This window comes from Odontesthes bonariensis, chromosome 6 (assembly GCF_027942865.1).
Source record: "Odontesthes bonariensis isolate fOdoBon6 chromosome 6, fOdoBon6.hap1, whole genome shotgun sequence".
Classification (NCBI taxonomy): Eukaryota; Metazoa; Chordata; class Actinopteri; order Atheriniformes; family Atherinopsidae; genus Odontesthes; species Odontesthes bonariensis.
Window position 1 is genome coordinate 27,305,990 of NC_134511.1, and position 17,086 is coordinate 27,323,075.

General features: G+C 40.3%; 1 protein-coding gene across 1 annotated transcript in view; it reads right to left on the reverse strand.

Moving 5' to 3' along the window:
• Nucleotides 1–17,086, reverse strand: part of LOC142382392 (zinc finger matrin-type protein 4-like) — a 192,931-nt gene that overhangs the window by 26,169 nt on the left and 149,676 nt on the right. The window contains exon 6 of the mRNA XM_075468190.1: nucleotides 16,272–16,368. Within this exon, the coding sequence (XP_075324305.1) occupies nucleotides 16,272–16,368 (97 nt within the window). The remainder of the gene's footprint in view (nucleotides 1–16,271; nucleotides 16,369–17,086) is intronic.

Below are 17,086 nucleotides of genomic sequence, written 5' to 3' on the forward strand. Positions count from 1 at the left end.
GTCACTGTTTAAAAGTTTCCAAATAATCTTCTTAAGGTGACAAAGGGATCTCATGACTAATTCACATTGTAGAAGGTGTAGATTACACAGCTGCACAACCTCTATCCCAAGACTATCAACATAACCTGACTGCATCAACTCCCCCATCGAGGTTATGCTGTGACTTATGCATTCCTGTGGTGTGCGACAAATTGTGTCAGCACATTACTCTAGTGAGGCATTTTTCATGCATAATTCATCCTGGAGCCTACATTCTACATGGACATTTTCAAATCCCTTTGAAGTTAATTCCCTCTTCATGATAAACAGCCCTCACGAACTCCAGCTGTGTTGTAGCTGATTGTCTATCCTGGAAGAAGTCACCTGTCCGAAACAATTTCACCGTACAATGCTGGAGTGCGAGAGAGATTTACCTCTAATAATCCACCATGCAAAAAAAACGTAGCTATCCTGCTTTGTGGTTGATAATAAATGACTGGGGGAAATATCAGTGGATGCTAAAGCTGCGCTCTGCAGCACAAAATAGATGCATGTTAAAAAAGCCCTCTGCACAGCCATGACTCTTCATAGGAAAGTGGAACTTTATCCAGCGAATCACAGCTCAGTCCAGGGACTGATAATTCAGCTAATTCTAAAATAATAGTCAGTGGGTCTACATGATGAGATTAATTCGATTATAGCTATAATTGGATTATGCTTAATTTTTGAGCAAGGGCAATTATCAAAGTATATATGGCAGTGAATAAATGGAATCATTGGCACAAAGCATGTCATAGGTGGAGCATGATAGGTGGAGCTGTACCCATTTTGACTATTGCTAATAGAGCCACTTCCTGTTGACCTCTTCTCCACCAACAACAACAACAACAAATTCAGGCATTCGAAAAAGATGGCGAACGAAGAGCAAGATGAAGCAACGTCCCTCTACATTTTGTTTGTGATGAGCATGCTTATTGCACATGCACAACGGCGCATTCTCCATCGTGTTGTTTGTTTCTTTCTGACGCCGTCGACAAGAACAGTAATATCGTCTCCTTTGACACGACCCCGGGAAAAATCTCGAGCACACGCGGAACACAAAGTTCAATTCACCACGTGCTTCGCCATCTACAAACATGTTTACTGTGACTATCAACCAAGTTATCTCGGGGTCTTAATACGACTGCTAGTAACCCGATCCGGTCCAATTTTTAGTCAAACTAAGTTATATACATAAACTTAATAACTCAGTCTTATTGTAATTTAGCCATTAATCCCATAATTTACAGTTCCATATAACCCCACTGAGTGACTGATAAAAACAATGGGCCTGATGCAAGAGCATTTTCGTATTCTTATTCTAAATTTCTCTCACTTTTTTTCGTATTAAAGGTGGGGTATGAGATCTTGGAAAAACGGTTCCTGTAAGCTATATTTTTGAAAATACACAACCTTGCCTCTCCCTTCAGCCCACCCCTCGAAACCACACCTTCAAAACACATGAACGAGTCACGAGTCTGTGAATGCGCAGGGGGAGGGGTGATGGGGGCTGACAGTTGATTGGCGTGTCAGAATCCAATAGAAGTAACTCTCATCATTACTTTCTATTGGTCAGACATTTCCTCTTGCTACACCCTCTACAATGGACTAAAATATTTTTTTTTTTTCCAAACATTCTATTTTAGTGGGTGCAATGGGGTCGTGAGGAGGTTTTCAGACAATATGATAAAAAATGCTCCAGAAAACATCTCATACCCCACCTTTAAAGCTGCGGTCGGCAACTTTTTTTTAGTCATATTAGCTTGAACTGTCATGGGATTCTGGAAGTAGAATATTAAATAGGCTGTTTAGGAAAAATAACGAAATCTGTAGCTCCCTCTGAAACCTGTAATCATGCTTGCAAAAACCGAGCGCTCCCGGCTGTTTTTAACCAATCAGTTTGGGTGGAGGAATCCTACCTGTCAATCACAGCTTGTGCACACGCTGCTGAGCGTGAGTCTGCCCCAGCTTGTGTGGCTCACACTGGTGTGAACTCACGTGCACAACCTCGTCCACAGAGGGGGAGGGGTTTGGGGGGCGATTCGGAGCTTGTTAGAGGTTGGGGGAGGGACCTGAAAGTTGTATCAGTTCGAATTTTCCGACTTTAGACTCGGAATTTTGAAAACCTGCCGACAGCAGCTTTAAGGTCTCGTACGAACGTGTCACGTCAGATGAGACAAACGCTCTTAACTTCAGAAAAGTGTGTAAACGACCTGCGTAAGCATGTTGAATGTCACCCGTGCGTATTTAAGTGCACGAGGACAGTAAATTTGCATACTCCACGCCCAAAAATAATATCATATAAGGCTACGCTTCCTCTCCTGTGCCAGGAAGTGTTGAGTGTTGAGTCATGAGAATGGCATCAAGGCGCAAAAAAAAAAACTTTACGGGCTCTGAGATTGAAGTTCTGCTTTCAGAGATCCATAAAGGTAAATCTGTCATTTTTAGCTGTGTCAGCAGTGGAATTACGGGACCTGCTAAAGCGAAGAATTGGGAAGCAATTACGAGTGCTGTCAATTCCGTGTCACCTGTGGTTCGTAATGTCACCGAAATAAAGAAAAAATCCTCCTCACACTCTCCAAAAACATGCATGTTAGTTGGTGTCTCTAAAATTGTCCTTAGGAGTGAGTGTCAGTGTGTGTGGTTGTTTGTCTCGTTTGTCTCTTTGTGGCCCTGTGATAGACTGGCGACCTGTCCAGGGTGTACCCCGCCTCTCGCCCGATGACAGATAGGCTCCAGCCCCCCCGCGACCCGGCCGACGGATTAAGCGGGAATAGAAAATGGATAGATGGATGGATGGATGGATGGATGGATCTGATAATGACTTGTAAACACTCAGTTCCACTATGTTTACCAGCCACATAGAAAACTCTGCATTGACTTACCAAGAGGTCCTGAAAGAATGCTTTTATATGATGCTATCCGAGTGAGACTGAGCGTGTTTCTTGTCTATTGAGAATACTACGTAAAAACCACCAGGCGGAATTTAATTTGAACTTATTAACCTATCAAAATGACTTTGAGATGACCATAACACACTGGCAAACAGGCTGGAATCCTGTGCTATTTCAGCAATGAATGATATCCTGTAACATACAAAGGGGAACGAAGTGAATATTTGATTATTCTCCAGTGAATGACTTAGAAGTAAATGAATAAGGATTAGTATCTCCCGCTGGCCCCTGGAAAACTATGAGGAGAAGAATGAAAGTGAAAAGAAAGGGAAAGAAAAAGGTGAAGCGACAGGCAGTTGCCCTATTTGGAGTTTGACAATTGCTTGCTCTGAAGCCAACTGGGTTCTTGAGTTATCTCCCCGAGCACAAGGGAATTAATTAGAGGCTTAATGATTGTGGGAAACGAGGCTGAATAATAAAAAACACTAAATTTCTCTGTGCTGCTGCTTCCTTAGTCCTTTGTCCTTCTCAACTCATGATGATTATCATGCCTTTGAGCTGCTCTCGTCATTGATACCCACGTACCACATGCCCATAAAGAGCTTTGGAAAAATCCCTCCACTGAGCAGCTAATGGGTGCGAAGTGTAAAAATGGCCTGGGCCTTTGCAGAGCCCCTGCTGGGTGTTGGTGTAAATCACAGAGCTATTACGCAGGAGATGAGTGCTGGGAAAATATGGGCACTGAAAATTCCCTCTTCCTCAGCCCCAGCTGTTTTCTGCTTCAGCAGACAAAGCACTGTACCTGCTGAATATCCAACCCTTCTATTGCTTTCAGAACCACAGGTATACGTTATTTTTCACAGCTTCCATGGATGGGACCCTTTCAAAAAGATTCCCCAAGCTTCCTTTTATTCTTCTTCCATTTTCTATGAAAGATGAAGTCTTAGTGGCTGAACATCATTATTCAGTAATTCACAGGGGCAGAAGTTAATCATTTGTCTCACTCTTGGCACCAGCCTCACAGTGACCACTAATAATGCACTTGGTAGCTGTCCTCCTCAGTTCATAAGTGAAAAAAATATATATATAACACTAAATATATCAAACAAAAATTTATTAAATACAGGGGAGAGCAGGGTAATCTGGCTGAAACAATTAGAGCAAAATAAAGACAGGAAGGAAAATAGAAAATGATAACAAAGTAAGTCATTTTCAATAAAAAAGACTAAATTAAACTCAGTTCAAAACATTGTGAAATGGTTATATTATAACAGTATCTCACCATAAACTCTAGAGGTATAATTTTGCACAGTGGACTGTCTGGAAACTGTGAATACAGTAACACTGATGGTGTTATTCTTTATAACTCGGCAGCTTGGAAAAAAGCACAGCCTTTGGGAAGTTTTCTTGTTATATTCACAGAAGTGTGAACATCCAGTGGCGCACAAGTGATATAATATGCTGTGAAAACCATACTGGGAAGCAGGAGTGTGAACATGGGTAAAGAGATAAGTAGATCTCACTTCACAAAAGATTGATCTGTCTTCATAAGGTTACAATATTAGTATATAAAAAACAAAAACATGATTACAAAGATCTGTTTCTGCTCTTTCTTTTGATATGTTTTATTACACAATGCGCTCACGAGTAATGGCTTTGGTAAAGGACGCTGAGCCATGGTTGAATATTAATGTAAATTCAAATGACTTGTTATGTACAACACTTTGTTGCTTGAACAACCAACGCTGGAAAGGTCAAATCATTCAGTTTCGTTTCATATATGCAGTCCACCTCGTTGAATACTTCATGAGCAATTCGTCCGAGAAGAAAAGATGTGAATTTGGACGCAAAATGCATCTGTTAGACTCTCTAAGGGCTACATTCACGGCTTTGAGCTCAATAGAAATTAGATATTTTTTTCTTGTACAATGTTTTCAGCCTTCAAAAATGTAAAATTGAATGAAGGTAGATTGTCAACTTAGGGAGACCGTATAAGCCGCACTGTGTTTATCGAAAATGCCCCAAGGGTCATTTTGTTTCCATGTGTAAATAAGCACCAGTCTGACTCCCAGCAGACTGAAGCGGGTCTGCAGCTGTAGCAGCCTGTACATACTGTACAACCTGAATCCCTCCTCCTTTTGAACACACTCAGTAAATATGTCATGTGAATTCCAATGAGGGAGGCTGCCACGGCTTATCATATCTCATTCTTTCATGCTTTGAAGATGTGACAATTTGGATGCACATGTTTCCCTTGTTTAAAGTGGGGGGAAAGAGTCCTGCTGTGGTAATGGTGATTTGAGGCAGGCAGGCCTTATGGGGCTAAATGCCCCCCGGCAATTCTTCGCATTGACTACCATGCCTGAGAGCACACTGATGTTAAAGCAAGGCTGCAGATAGACCTGTTAATGACACCCCAAACCTACTGGTTTGCTTTAGTGCTGCTGCCACTTATACTGTACTCAGTGGGTTGCAAATCACTGAAAAGTAACATGCAGTTATGATGCTTTTACAATTCTGAAGATGACTGTGTGAAGCCCCATTAACACCATTGGTTGACAAGAACTTTTCAAGAACTGACAAAAATAGATATTACTGATGAGTTTGACATTCCAATGCACTCAACATCAGCTAGATGACAAATGGCCCTGAGCCACAGTGTGACAGTCCTCTGACTGCTTGGAAAACCTGCTCCAGGATTCATTTTTAGACATGGGGCACTAACTAAATCAGATTATCACTAATCAGGTTTTATCTATTAAAGGAGGGTTGGAAACTAGTTTGGGTACTTCAGAGAACTGGGCTCATTTGGGTTGTTTTATTTTTTGCTGCTGCAGAACTGGGACTTATACAGAACAAATGTTACCTCAAATATCATAGTGAGACAAATCCGAAACAGGGCAGTGGATAGGTTTTCATAAGAACTTGCCTATATATTGTTCCCTTCGTCCAAATTTATTAGAGCTACTGTATGCTGATATTTGCTCTAAAATTATTATATTTAATCTGACAATGCTTAACTCAGCCATAAGAACTAGTTTTCTAATTCCTCCACTGTGCATAAAATCTTATGCAAATTGTAGGCTAAACTGTGAATGTCCGATAGTTTGACCACAGAATATCCAATCAAATATATAATTATGCATGAATGGTTTCAGAATCTGTCGAGATAAGAAGCAATGTTTTGAAAAGAAAATCCCTATACTGTACATTCCTCTGTGTTGCATCATATAGGCAAACGAGATGTATAATATTCATATTCATAATAACAGAGAAATTGTGCTTCTTCATGTCTCTGGATCGAGAATTGACCTGACGAGACTTAACCTAACACCATACAATCCATGTTAACAGTAGGTTCTCCTGGCACAGCAGAGGACACTGCATGAGTCAGAGCACAGCACTCAACACACAGGCATGTCACCTACTGAGTCACACCATCATACTGAATTAGCCACTGAAACTGAGACAAAGAGTCTTCTTATGCAATTCTAGACATGATTTTGCTGTAGCTTAACAGATGGCAATGTTTGTGAGTCAGTCCAGCACTCTGGTCAAAATGAAATATCTGGCGTTGGATAAACTCAAATTAAATTTGCACAAAAGACTCTTGTGTTCGTCAGAGGATGAATCCAACTGACACTGAAATCTTCAGCTCTTCATCTTGCAGGTCAAAGTTTTCACTGGGAAATGTTTCAGTAAGTACTGGAGGGCTTGGCACTAAATTTGTTACCATTCAGCTTTTCTGAATTTAGAGCCAAACAAAACTGGTGATCCTTTTTCCTTTAGTGCCACCATTGTAGTTACAAGATCAGTGCACTGGAACAAGTAACCTCTCACTAGCAGGGGTTCCGTTGCTGTGATCAATTTGTTTTTAAAAAATGAGAAATGTGAATTTCAATCTTCAATCATCTCAATGGAAACATATCTGAGTCATATTTCTTTTTGCAGCTTTTCAAAATATTGCTTCAGATTTGCTTTGTTATTAAATGGAACCCTGATTAATTGTGCTCTGTTATTCCCTGTTATTTGGTTTGCCCTGTGATGAACTGATGCCTGTCACCCAATGACAGCTGGGATAGGCTCTGTACCAGACGTCAGCATGGTAGCATTTTTATTGTGAACATGTTGAAACGAGCATCGGTTGTAGCACCACTTAGCTGAAGTAAAACCTCATGCAGCTCCTGGAACAGCTGACTTTATTGTGGATGCAATGCTCTCAGGTCAGCGGGTCACAACAGGATTATGCCATATTTCATACCTCATTTATAGGCAAAGGATTTGCATGAATTGACACATTAGAGAGTGGTTTTGTTGTGGTTGCCAGTAGCATGTCTTTTTGTTACCATAAAAAAGGACTTTTCATCACTGATGCCTGTCCAACAGTTTCACAGAGTTTTTGAAGCATTGGTGAGAAATGTTACTTAATGTATATAAATGTTATAGGAATGTATGTCATATTTGTAAGTGTAAAAATAATAAGTATCCTTCAGGTATAGATCATAATCACCAAGGTTACACTGTGTAAGTTATGAGGAAAAAAAGCAGCTGCTCTGTGACATAATCTGTAACAGTTTCCCAGGCGTCAGCAGAAGGACCTCTGTGGCTAATACATTTCTGCAGCCTATCAGGACGGTTGAGTCTAAAACCTATTTGTATGCGCACATGTGTGCTCATTAATCTAGTCTGAATACGCACGTAGTGGCCACTGATGGATGGTTGTCTTGGAATGAGATGATAGCACAATAATTAGGCTGTCAGATTGACTTGACCCATTGATGGCAGAAAAGTCAATTTATGTTGCAGAAATGCTCCAATCACATTCCTTTTGAACAGTGATACCAAAAAATAAAAAATATATAATCTGCACTGATTAAAAATTCAAATTAAATGATTTTATGTGAATGAGGAAGTCAGTCGGTTTCTGATGACACTTCCAAAAGGTTTGAAACTTACAAAATTGAGTTCCATTGTTAACCATATCTCTAATGAACACAATCTATATCTAATTATTATTGCAGAATTGCTTTTCTAATTCAGATAGTTGTAGAATTCGACCTGATGTTACACATAGATGATGTTCGATTAAGATGATAATCTGATATGTGATATGGAAAAATATGTAGTAAAACTGACGATGCATATGGTCACAAGATTAAGCATTTATCCATCCATCCAGTTGGGGAAGGTGGAGAATCTTATGTAAAATGTATTTATCAAGACACATTTCTGTAACAGCCTGACACAGTATAGTATAGTAAAGTATAGTTAAGAAATCTCTGATCAGATTACCTGATCAATATATTCTAGAAGCTTATAGATTTGAAATGGAGAAGAAAATTGGATCAGACCTGTTTTTTTTTCTTTCTTTTTTTAATAACGTGACTCAGTTACAAGCTGTCACTGGGGGATTGGCGTCTATCCCAGCTGCCTTAGACAGGGTGTAAGCAGGGTGCACTCTGGACAGGTTGCAAGTCCATCACAGAGCCATCACAGAGACACATGAGAAAAACATAAACACTCACATTCACTTCTGAAGTCAATTTGGATTCACCAAATAACCTAAGATGCATGTGTTTGGAAGCCAAAGCACTTTTCAAATGAAAATCAGAAACTACACAATTAAATGAAATAAAGTTTTGATTTTAGCTTGTTTATTATTACTTCTTTTTTTTCTTATTCAGAGACGAAGAGGTTAAGAGTCATTTCTACCGAGCCAGAATCAATACTGTTCTGATTTATAAAACAGAAATGTCTGGACCTAAATTGTAGCGTTTTTTTATCCCATCCAAACCACATATTTTCTTTTTTTTCCAAGTAAAAACAAACATAGCAATACACTGAATTTTAGGGCAATGCAAGGGAAGGGTTGTCTTATAGATCATAGGCTTTAAGGTAAAGGGGGATCCGACTGAAGGAAGCCTGGACAGAGCCAAAAAACTAAACATGCCTTTTAATAGTTTCAGTTCAGAACAACACTCAGCTTTCCTCATCGCTGCCTCCAGCTACAAAGATCTCACACTCTCCTTGAACCCACAGCTTCCGTACTCGATCCGTACCGGATCGAGCATTCGCTGTCGATGGTTTACTAAAGTGTTAATGGTAGAAGAAACTTACACGTGGGCCATTTTTCAATTGGAAAAGAGGGATGTGGTATTTTGGATCGAACACTCGGTGTTCCGCTGTGTCGGACTGTTATGACTGCTGGACTTCACAAATTGATTGGGTATGTCTGGTGGAATGCTGTGTTTGATGAGAGCGCCAATAAAGACTAGCTCGTACTCCTCCCCGCCTCTGTGTTTATTCAATGTTTAAGTAAGTTACCCACGAGTAGGAGTGCTATAATAGTACACGCCACATAAAGCAATAACACCTGTCACATCTCTACAGTGTCGTACTGCTCCTCAGTCATTGGTCTTTACACAGCCTCACTAACATCTGCTCTCAAATAAGGTAACACTTGGACCTCCGCTGCCTCCCCTTCCAGCCCGTTTGTCTGTAGAAGTCAGGTGAAGAAGCAACTGGAGACACTGAATCAGAAAAAGGCTGCAGGTCCAGATGGTGTCAGTCCCTGGGTGCTGAGGGTCTTCGCTGAACAGCAGACCCTCAGCTGCTATTGTGCTATGTTTCTACAACCTCAACCTTAGCCTGAGTCACAAGAAAGCTACAGTGCTGAGGAAGACATCTTGCCTTGTTCTTGCACCTAAAAAAATCACAGCCCTCAGTGACCAGTTACTCCAACATCCACCATCATGAAAGTCCTGGGTTCTTGTTTATCAGCCGTTGGTGCTGTTCCATGCGATATGTGAAAAGTGGAACCAGTTTATACCTATACTTAGAAAATTGTGTCAACCTAAGCACAGTTTTGACCATGCATCTGCACAGACTCTGAACTGTACAGGGATTTTGCACATGGAGAACAGTACAGCAGCACAACAGCAAATCCACAGGGAAATGGCTTAAAAAGAAAACAATCAAGGTGTTGCAATGGTCCAGTCAAAGTCCAGACCTCAACCTGGTTGAAATGCTGGGGTGGGACCATCAGAGAGCTGTTCATAAACTAGTGCCAACAAATCTTAATGAGCTGGAGTAATGTTGTCAAGAAGAATTCCTCCACAACCATGTTAGAGACTGATAACTTCAGACAGAAAACAATTACTGCAGGTTAGTACCTCTAGAATTCAAGATGGTGGATTGTAAATCTCTTGGACTGAAGATATTAGATTTATAAAAAATACCTTGCTTGGTGTTCCCTGACCTATATTATTCACGGAAAAATAAAAGCTCATTGCTGTGTCAACACAATAGATCTGCTACGAAATGGTGGAGATTTGAGCTGGTTCACAAGTCGGCACCCTGCTTTCAGAACAGAGCCAGGCCCAGAACCAAGATGGAAAAGCAGTATGAGTAATCTGAACAAACATCCTAGGTCATTAGCTGGGTTTCCATCCCCTTCCAAAGCAAATTAAAAGCCAGTGCTGCTTCATAGAAAATGCTTATCAGACAAAATTCCATTAACTGGCTTGGAGTAAACCAGGCTGCATAGCGTCATCAGCAGCTGGTAGAAAAGGCTAAGTTTTGCATGACTCCAAAAAAAATGGAGTAGAAGTCACTAACCACTAAACAGAACTTGAAGGAAAAAAATGTGAACAAAACCAGTGGACTCGGTCTGCTGTGTTAGTTCATGTCCACCAGTAGTGACCATCTTTTGTTTTCCAGTGGCAGAAATAGCTGGTTGTAAAAACCACCTCAAGCGAACCAGAGGAAATAAAAGATATTAACATTTGACTGCTTAAATCAACTTTTTCAAAAGTGCAACTTCACCAAACAAACATGAAAATATTTACAGTAATATCCATAATGTCGGCAGCAGACATTTTTTTTGTCTTGTTTTAGCCTTTTTCTTGTAACAAACAACCATGAAAGTTATCAGTTCGATTCTTCGTTACACTGCCAAAAAACAGCATAGATCCTCAGATTGTTTCTTGTTAATTTTGCCTCATAAGTAGGTGGAAAATAAAAGCCCATATAGTTGCACTTCACCTGTGGTTAAGTGGGATCCCTCTCCTTTCGCCTCAGCTAACCCTGAGCTGTTGCAAAACCCTGGCTGAATCTTTTGGGTCTTTTGCAAATGAGCTCTTCCACCTCCTCCTCCACAATCAATTCTCCTCCTCATCTGAGGACCTCACAATGCTGCTTGGCTATTTTTGTCTTACAGGCTTACTGTGACACTCCAAAGAGAGTCAGACAGAGAGGGTTTTTTTAGGTTTTCTCTTCTCCAGATTTGGAGGCAAAGAAGGCGAAAGCAGGGCACAAAGGCAGCTAAAAATGCCATAAAGCTCAACTAAAGAAATAAATGAAGAGTTTCCTTTTTAAGATGGCAACAGCATGTTAAATGTCAAGGTGGTTGCAGGTGCACATAAGAGATATATTATCCCCTTCAATCCTTACCTGTCATGCTCAGGTCATTTATTTTTTGAACAGGGCAAAACTGAATTTCCTCATTGCTTTCCTGAACTTATGGTCCACAGAGGAAGTACATGTTGAAACTACACTGTTGTCAACATAATGCCTACCAACTGCCACCAACATTACACACACACACACACACACACACATACAAATCATCCCAACCTTGCGACCCAACAAATAAATGGCCAGTATTAGCACAGTATTAACTAGTTTCTAACAAACTAGTTGCAATATCTTTAGCTCAATAAGATTCACAATCTGAAAGGCCAGAAACTGGATGGGATGATTCTCTGTTGGGCCATCCTAAATGAGGGAACTTGACACATTGTTTTTTGTTACTTGATTTGCTTTACAGTATGGAAATGTTCACGGATGTGGCTTTGAAGATGACTAACAGATACAGTTAAAAAAAGAGCCTTTCCAAATGTAAAACAATCTGTAATTCTACTCTATATCCCAAAATTTGATGTTGCAAACAACTGTAAAAGCTCATAAGCACGATGATCACAATAACCTGACAACTCAGTATTTGAATTAGCAGCTTGTTGTGTTTCTGACAGCAGGTTACTTGCCTGTCTTTGCTGTCAAGGAAAATGGTCTAGATTAAATGTATTCCTCTGATCAATGTATACACAAATGTTTCTATTTTCACTTCAGAACTGATAAAAACAATGTTTATGTGCAGGATTGATAAGCATCCATCAGAGCTGGAACAATTAAAGGCGGGGTAGGGGATCTTTTTCTGGAACATTTTTTTACATATTGCTTGAAATACTCTTCACACCCCCATTGCAACCAATTAATTAAAAGTTTTGACACAAATATGAAAAGTTTTAGTGGCCTCTAGAACGTACAATCTAGGAAAAACAGTATCCAGTCATTGTGAACGGACCGTTCACAATGATTGGATACTGATGCCGTCTATCAAATTGCAATCTGCTCCCCCCTCCCCCTCCTTCCCCCTGTGCGCGTACCCTGCTCCGTGAACGTCCAGAAGCTTGGCAGGAAGCTAAACTAGAGCCAGCTTGGCTAGCACCTAGCATTATTAAACGTATAGTTAGCATAAACTAAATACTAAATACGGCAACGATCGATGCTTGCTGTCAGAACAGCGCTCGTGCACCTTCGTGCTCGTGCGCGTTCATGTACTCTGGAGGCGTGCCTTCGGGGGAAAAGTGAAGAAAAGGGTTGGGACTTTTTACCTGTGTATTTTCAAAATGCAGCTTCGCTGGACTCAAAATCCAGGATCTCCTACCCTACCTTTAAGTGAGTCACACCAGCTGCATTTTTTTTAACCGGAATTTTGTTTTTTAATAATCAAAAAACTGCTCAGCCATAAAGAACGTTTTCAGTTTCCGCTCAGTCCCTTTCAGGCGTTTGTAGACTCTATCTTTTTTTTTTTCACCCCTGTAGCGATAAAAGGCTTCCACTGTGCTTTTGAAAGGCACAGAGAGGGTGTGAACCTCATCACACGAATGACCTAAATAGACCTGTGGTGAAGTTGTGGGTGGTGTGGGTGAAGTCAGGCTGGTGGAGGGTCTGTGTGGTCTGACCCTGCTTAGGATACTTGAGTGACTACGAGTTACTTTGGATGTAGACCCAGTGGCTCTGACAGGGAGGAGCAGGCATCTGTGTCTAAAGCACTGGGGCTGTTAAGCGACATCTCATGTCTCCTAAAGCCGGCATCCCCACAAATGTGTGCAGCCACAAACTGGCCAGCAGGGAGAATTAATTCCAGGAAGTGCACCGTGCAAGCTTTGTCAGTTCACACCTACCGCCCAGGGCACAATCAAAGCCCGACAGTGTTTGCAGTCGACTTGTTCCCACTGAATGTGCTTTTGGTGGAGTAAACGATGCAAAGAAGAATGAATAAATAAGCACGTGCGGGACTGTGGAATGAAGGAAGCGGAAAAAAACATAAACGATGCAAAACATTTTACATCGTGCAAATCTGAAGGACATGTGGTCATTCTGTGTGAAATCACTTCACATCATGTCAGCTGGCAGCTGACACATAGCATCTGCTTCCATTAGCCAGTTCATCTCCAGTGTTCATAAAATTTAGCTTTATTAAAAAACCAGACTGCATGTTTGGTTGTAATGGCATTACATGTACAGACACGAAACAGGATTTAAACAGTTGTTGGTGGAACACTTTAAGGTTGAACATCGATCTGCTTTCAGTCTTCAAACAAACAGATGATGAAGATGTCAGTGAGCTAATTTCTTGACAGTCTTATGTGGCCTTGAAGGGCATTAAATATATTTGGATCTTTCCTTTTGAACTGCTCTTCAATCCTCCTAAATATAGCGGCCATATTGTCTCTAAGTATACATAAAAAAAATGTTGCGACTGCAAAGTCAAAGTAGTGAGTGTCAGTCAGAGTTATCTCTGTTTGGAGAATTAGAAGTGAATTCTGATGGAGGAGCTAAGATAAAAGCTACTCAGAAGGGGGTCATGAGAAGAGCAAATTTCTAAAACTCAAACCTCAAAATTTTCAAAATGATTTGAGTGAATGCTACATTATGGATTTATAAGTCCCTTTTGCATAAGACAGTATCACGGACTCGGTCTGCTTAACTTGGTGTGAGCTGCAACAGGGTTTTTTTTAACGTGGAAACGTTTGGAAAAGTCAAAGAAAACACTAAAAGAAACCTGATTTTCTAGTAGGTAAGTTGAGTAAAGGGCTGAACATAGATCTATGTACGCTGTACTATGTATGCATTAAATTTATTGCATTTAAAATTAAACAAAGCAATCCTTGTTACTCTGTTTTGTCTTTTATCAAAGTAAACAGAAGGTACTGAGAAGCCAATGTTTTCTTGAAAGCTGTTTGCGTAAATGCATTATAAGCAGAGGCGGACAGAGTACACAGCTTCCTTTCTTGAGTAAAAGTACAGATACCCCTTGATAAATTTTACTCAAGTACAAGTAAAAGTACTACAGTCAGATGTCTACTTAAGTAAAAGTACTGAAGTACTTGTTTTTAAAAGTACTTGAGTATCAAGAGTACAAGAGTACATTTTCTAAATATTGCATTACTACTGCCACAGTGCTTACATTTATGTATAGAAACGTCCTACATGGAGTTATGAAAAATGTTAATGTTAATACCTTGGAGAATGTAAAAGGAATTGAAAGTAAAATCAAGTCATTTTCATCTTTTTACCATGTTGCTTTATTTAACATTTCTCACTTGCAAGGCAATAGCACAATGGCAACACTGACAAACTTCTGCTAGAGTTTTAATGGATTTTTGCATCCACATTTGAACCTGACTGTTAAACACACAGTATACTCAAGAACATAAAAACAAATGCTCAGCTTACATAAATATGTAATATCAGAAAAGAAAATTCAGCTAACAATTGTATGTATGTGTTTTTTCATCAAGCAAATCAATTTAACTAAAACAGCAAAGAAGGCAATATAGCAGTGTTCTGGGTTGACACACCTCTGAACCTGACCGTGTTATACACACAGCATAGCAACCCACTCGCGTTGTTTTCTGTCAGTGAGTTCAGATTGGCAGGCAGCTAGCCACCATAACACCGTAACTCCAGCGCAGTAAACAAAACTCGAACCCTGTCTTAACATTGGTGCATGGTAAAACAAAGGCAGAGTGCCGTAACCATGGCCGTAACTCCGCTGTAACTTAATTCCAGCGTTCTAAAGTGCAGCGGAACAAAGCTAAAATACCGTAACTGATGTTACGGGCTTCTGTCTTGCAGCAGGTGTTACACGATTAGCTTGTCTCGGCTTATGCTCACTATTGTCAGGCCAAAGTTAGCCATCTGAATGGCTAGCTACAGGTGGCAAATTGGCGGGTGCATGTGGCTTCGACGACTCAAACGTAACCGAGAATGTAAAAAGCTGCATTATCGTAGATAGCCAATCATTTAGTGCACTTTTCTGTAGCTAGAATCTAGCTTAGAAATGTAAGGAAGTTTATTTCAATGTACGTACCTTGACATGCTTCCGCAAGTTGGAGGATGAATTTTTGTAGGCAGTTATGAAGTTCTCTTTTGGTAAACAGAGCAAACACTTGAAGCGAAAACTATCATTAACTCTCATCTAATTTTTGACCATGGAGTTGACTTTGGTGGAAAGCTGAAGGTGATTGCTGATAGGCTGTCCCAATCAGTGGTGCCTGCACAATCCAATCACGTTTGAGAGGGAAACGACAAATTGAGGGGTTTTTTTTGTTGTTTTTTTTTAACTCACGGTTATGGATAAAAATGTAGCGGAGCAAAGAGTACAATATTTGCCTCTCAAATGTACTTGAGTAAAGTCATGAGTACTCCCCAAAAATGATACTCGAGTAAAGTACAGATCCCTCAAAATTGTACTTAAGTACTGTACTCAAGTAAATGTACGCCGTTACTGTCCGGCTCTGATTATAAGATTATGCATATCTAAATAATGTACCAGATGTGACCAGCGGGGAAGCAGCTATGTGCAGCTTTTTTAAAATTAGCCCATGTTTGAACTAATTTCTAGATAGCAGTGTACTAGAAAGCGACTTGCAGCAGGCTGCCTGTTTGCTGTGACTGAACTATAAAAGCTTGTTGACTCTCAGCTTGAAATTGTCTCCTCTGGGCGCCACAACCACCAGTTAGCGACTGTATTAAAGCAAAAAGAGGCTCAATTAGAGCAAAATGAGACCATCTGATATTTCTGTCCAAGCTGTGTAGTGCAATACAATGTCCTCATCGTTTATGCATGCATTGAAATTCATTGTATCTGAATTGCATAGGTAGATATGGAGATGAGAGCAAAGACAACAACATACTTTGTTCTAGAGGGCTAGGTATAGTATGTAGCATTTCACAATGCATTAATGCCTAACAGTGTATATTAGCTATGCTGCTGCAGGATCCACTCACTTGTTTTGGTGCTTTGAGCCCTGCAGATGTGCGTGGTATTGTGCCACCGAGTTGAGTGTGACACTGCAGACTTCACAGGTGTAGCTGCGCTTCAGACCTGGAATCAGAGACAGATGCATTAAATGATTCAGTCTAGGAAATAGATACACATTCTGCTCTTCATCCTCCTCTACAGAGGAGGGACATTTTTAAATGATGATATGGTGTTTCTCACTCACAATCCATCAGAGCCAGACAGGCCCTCTGCAAAACCAAATGGAAAAAGAGGCATTTGATTCATGGAAACATGTTTGTGTATGTCTTGCAAGGGAAGTTTGTTGTTTCTTTTCACAATTTCAGGCTGCTAGATAAGGTGGGGAAAAAAAAACAATTTGAAGTGAACATATGGTGGATTTCAGTTCACAGAGAAAAGCATTTCACAGCTAAATCTGTACGGATTTTGGTTTTATTATCATGCATCTACTTATATACTTTGTCATGTATTTTAATACAGTGTCCTCAATTGCCACAGACAACTCTCCTGATTGGGCTTAATGAGAGCACTACAATGATGCCGCTACATAAGTGACAACACACTCCAGGTATAGAATTTAAACTATGCCTGAGACCTTAAGGTGTTTGATATATTTGGCAGCAAGAGAAGTTAAAAAAAGGTTCATATTTTTAATTGCACGCCACCAGAATCATTGACCCAATAATGGCTGTAATAGCGCCCTGTTGCTCCAAATTATACGCACCCTGCGTAATCGCCATCATGATGTTCTAATCTTATTGTTTATGAAAAATGGTCATCTTGATCGCCTTGCTCTCACAAT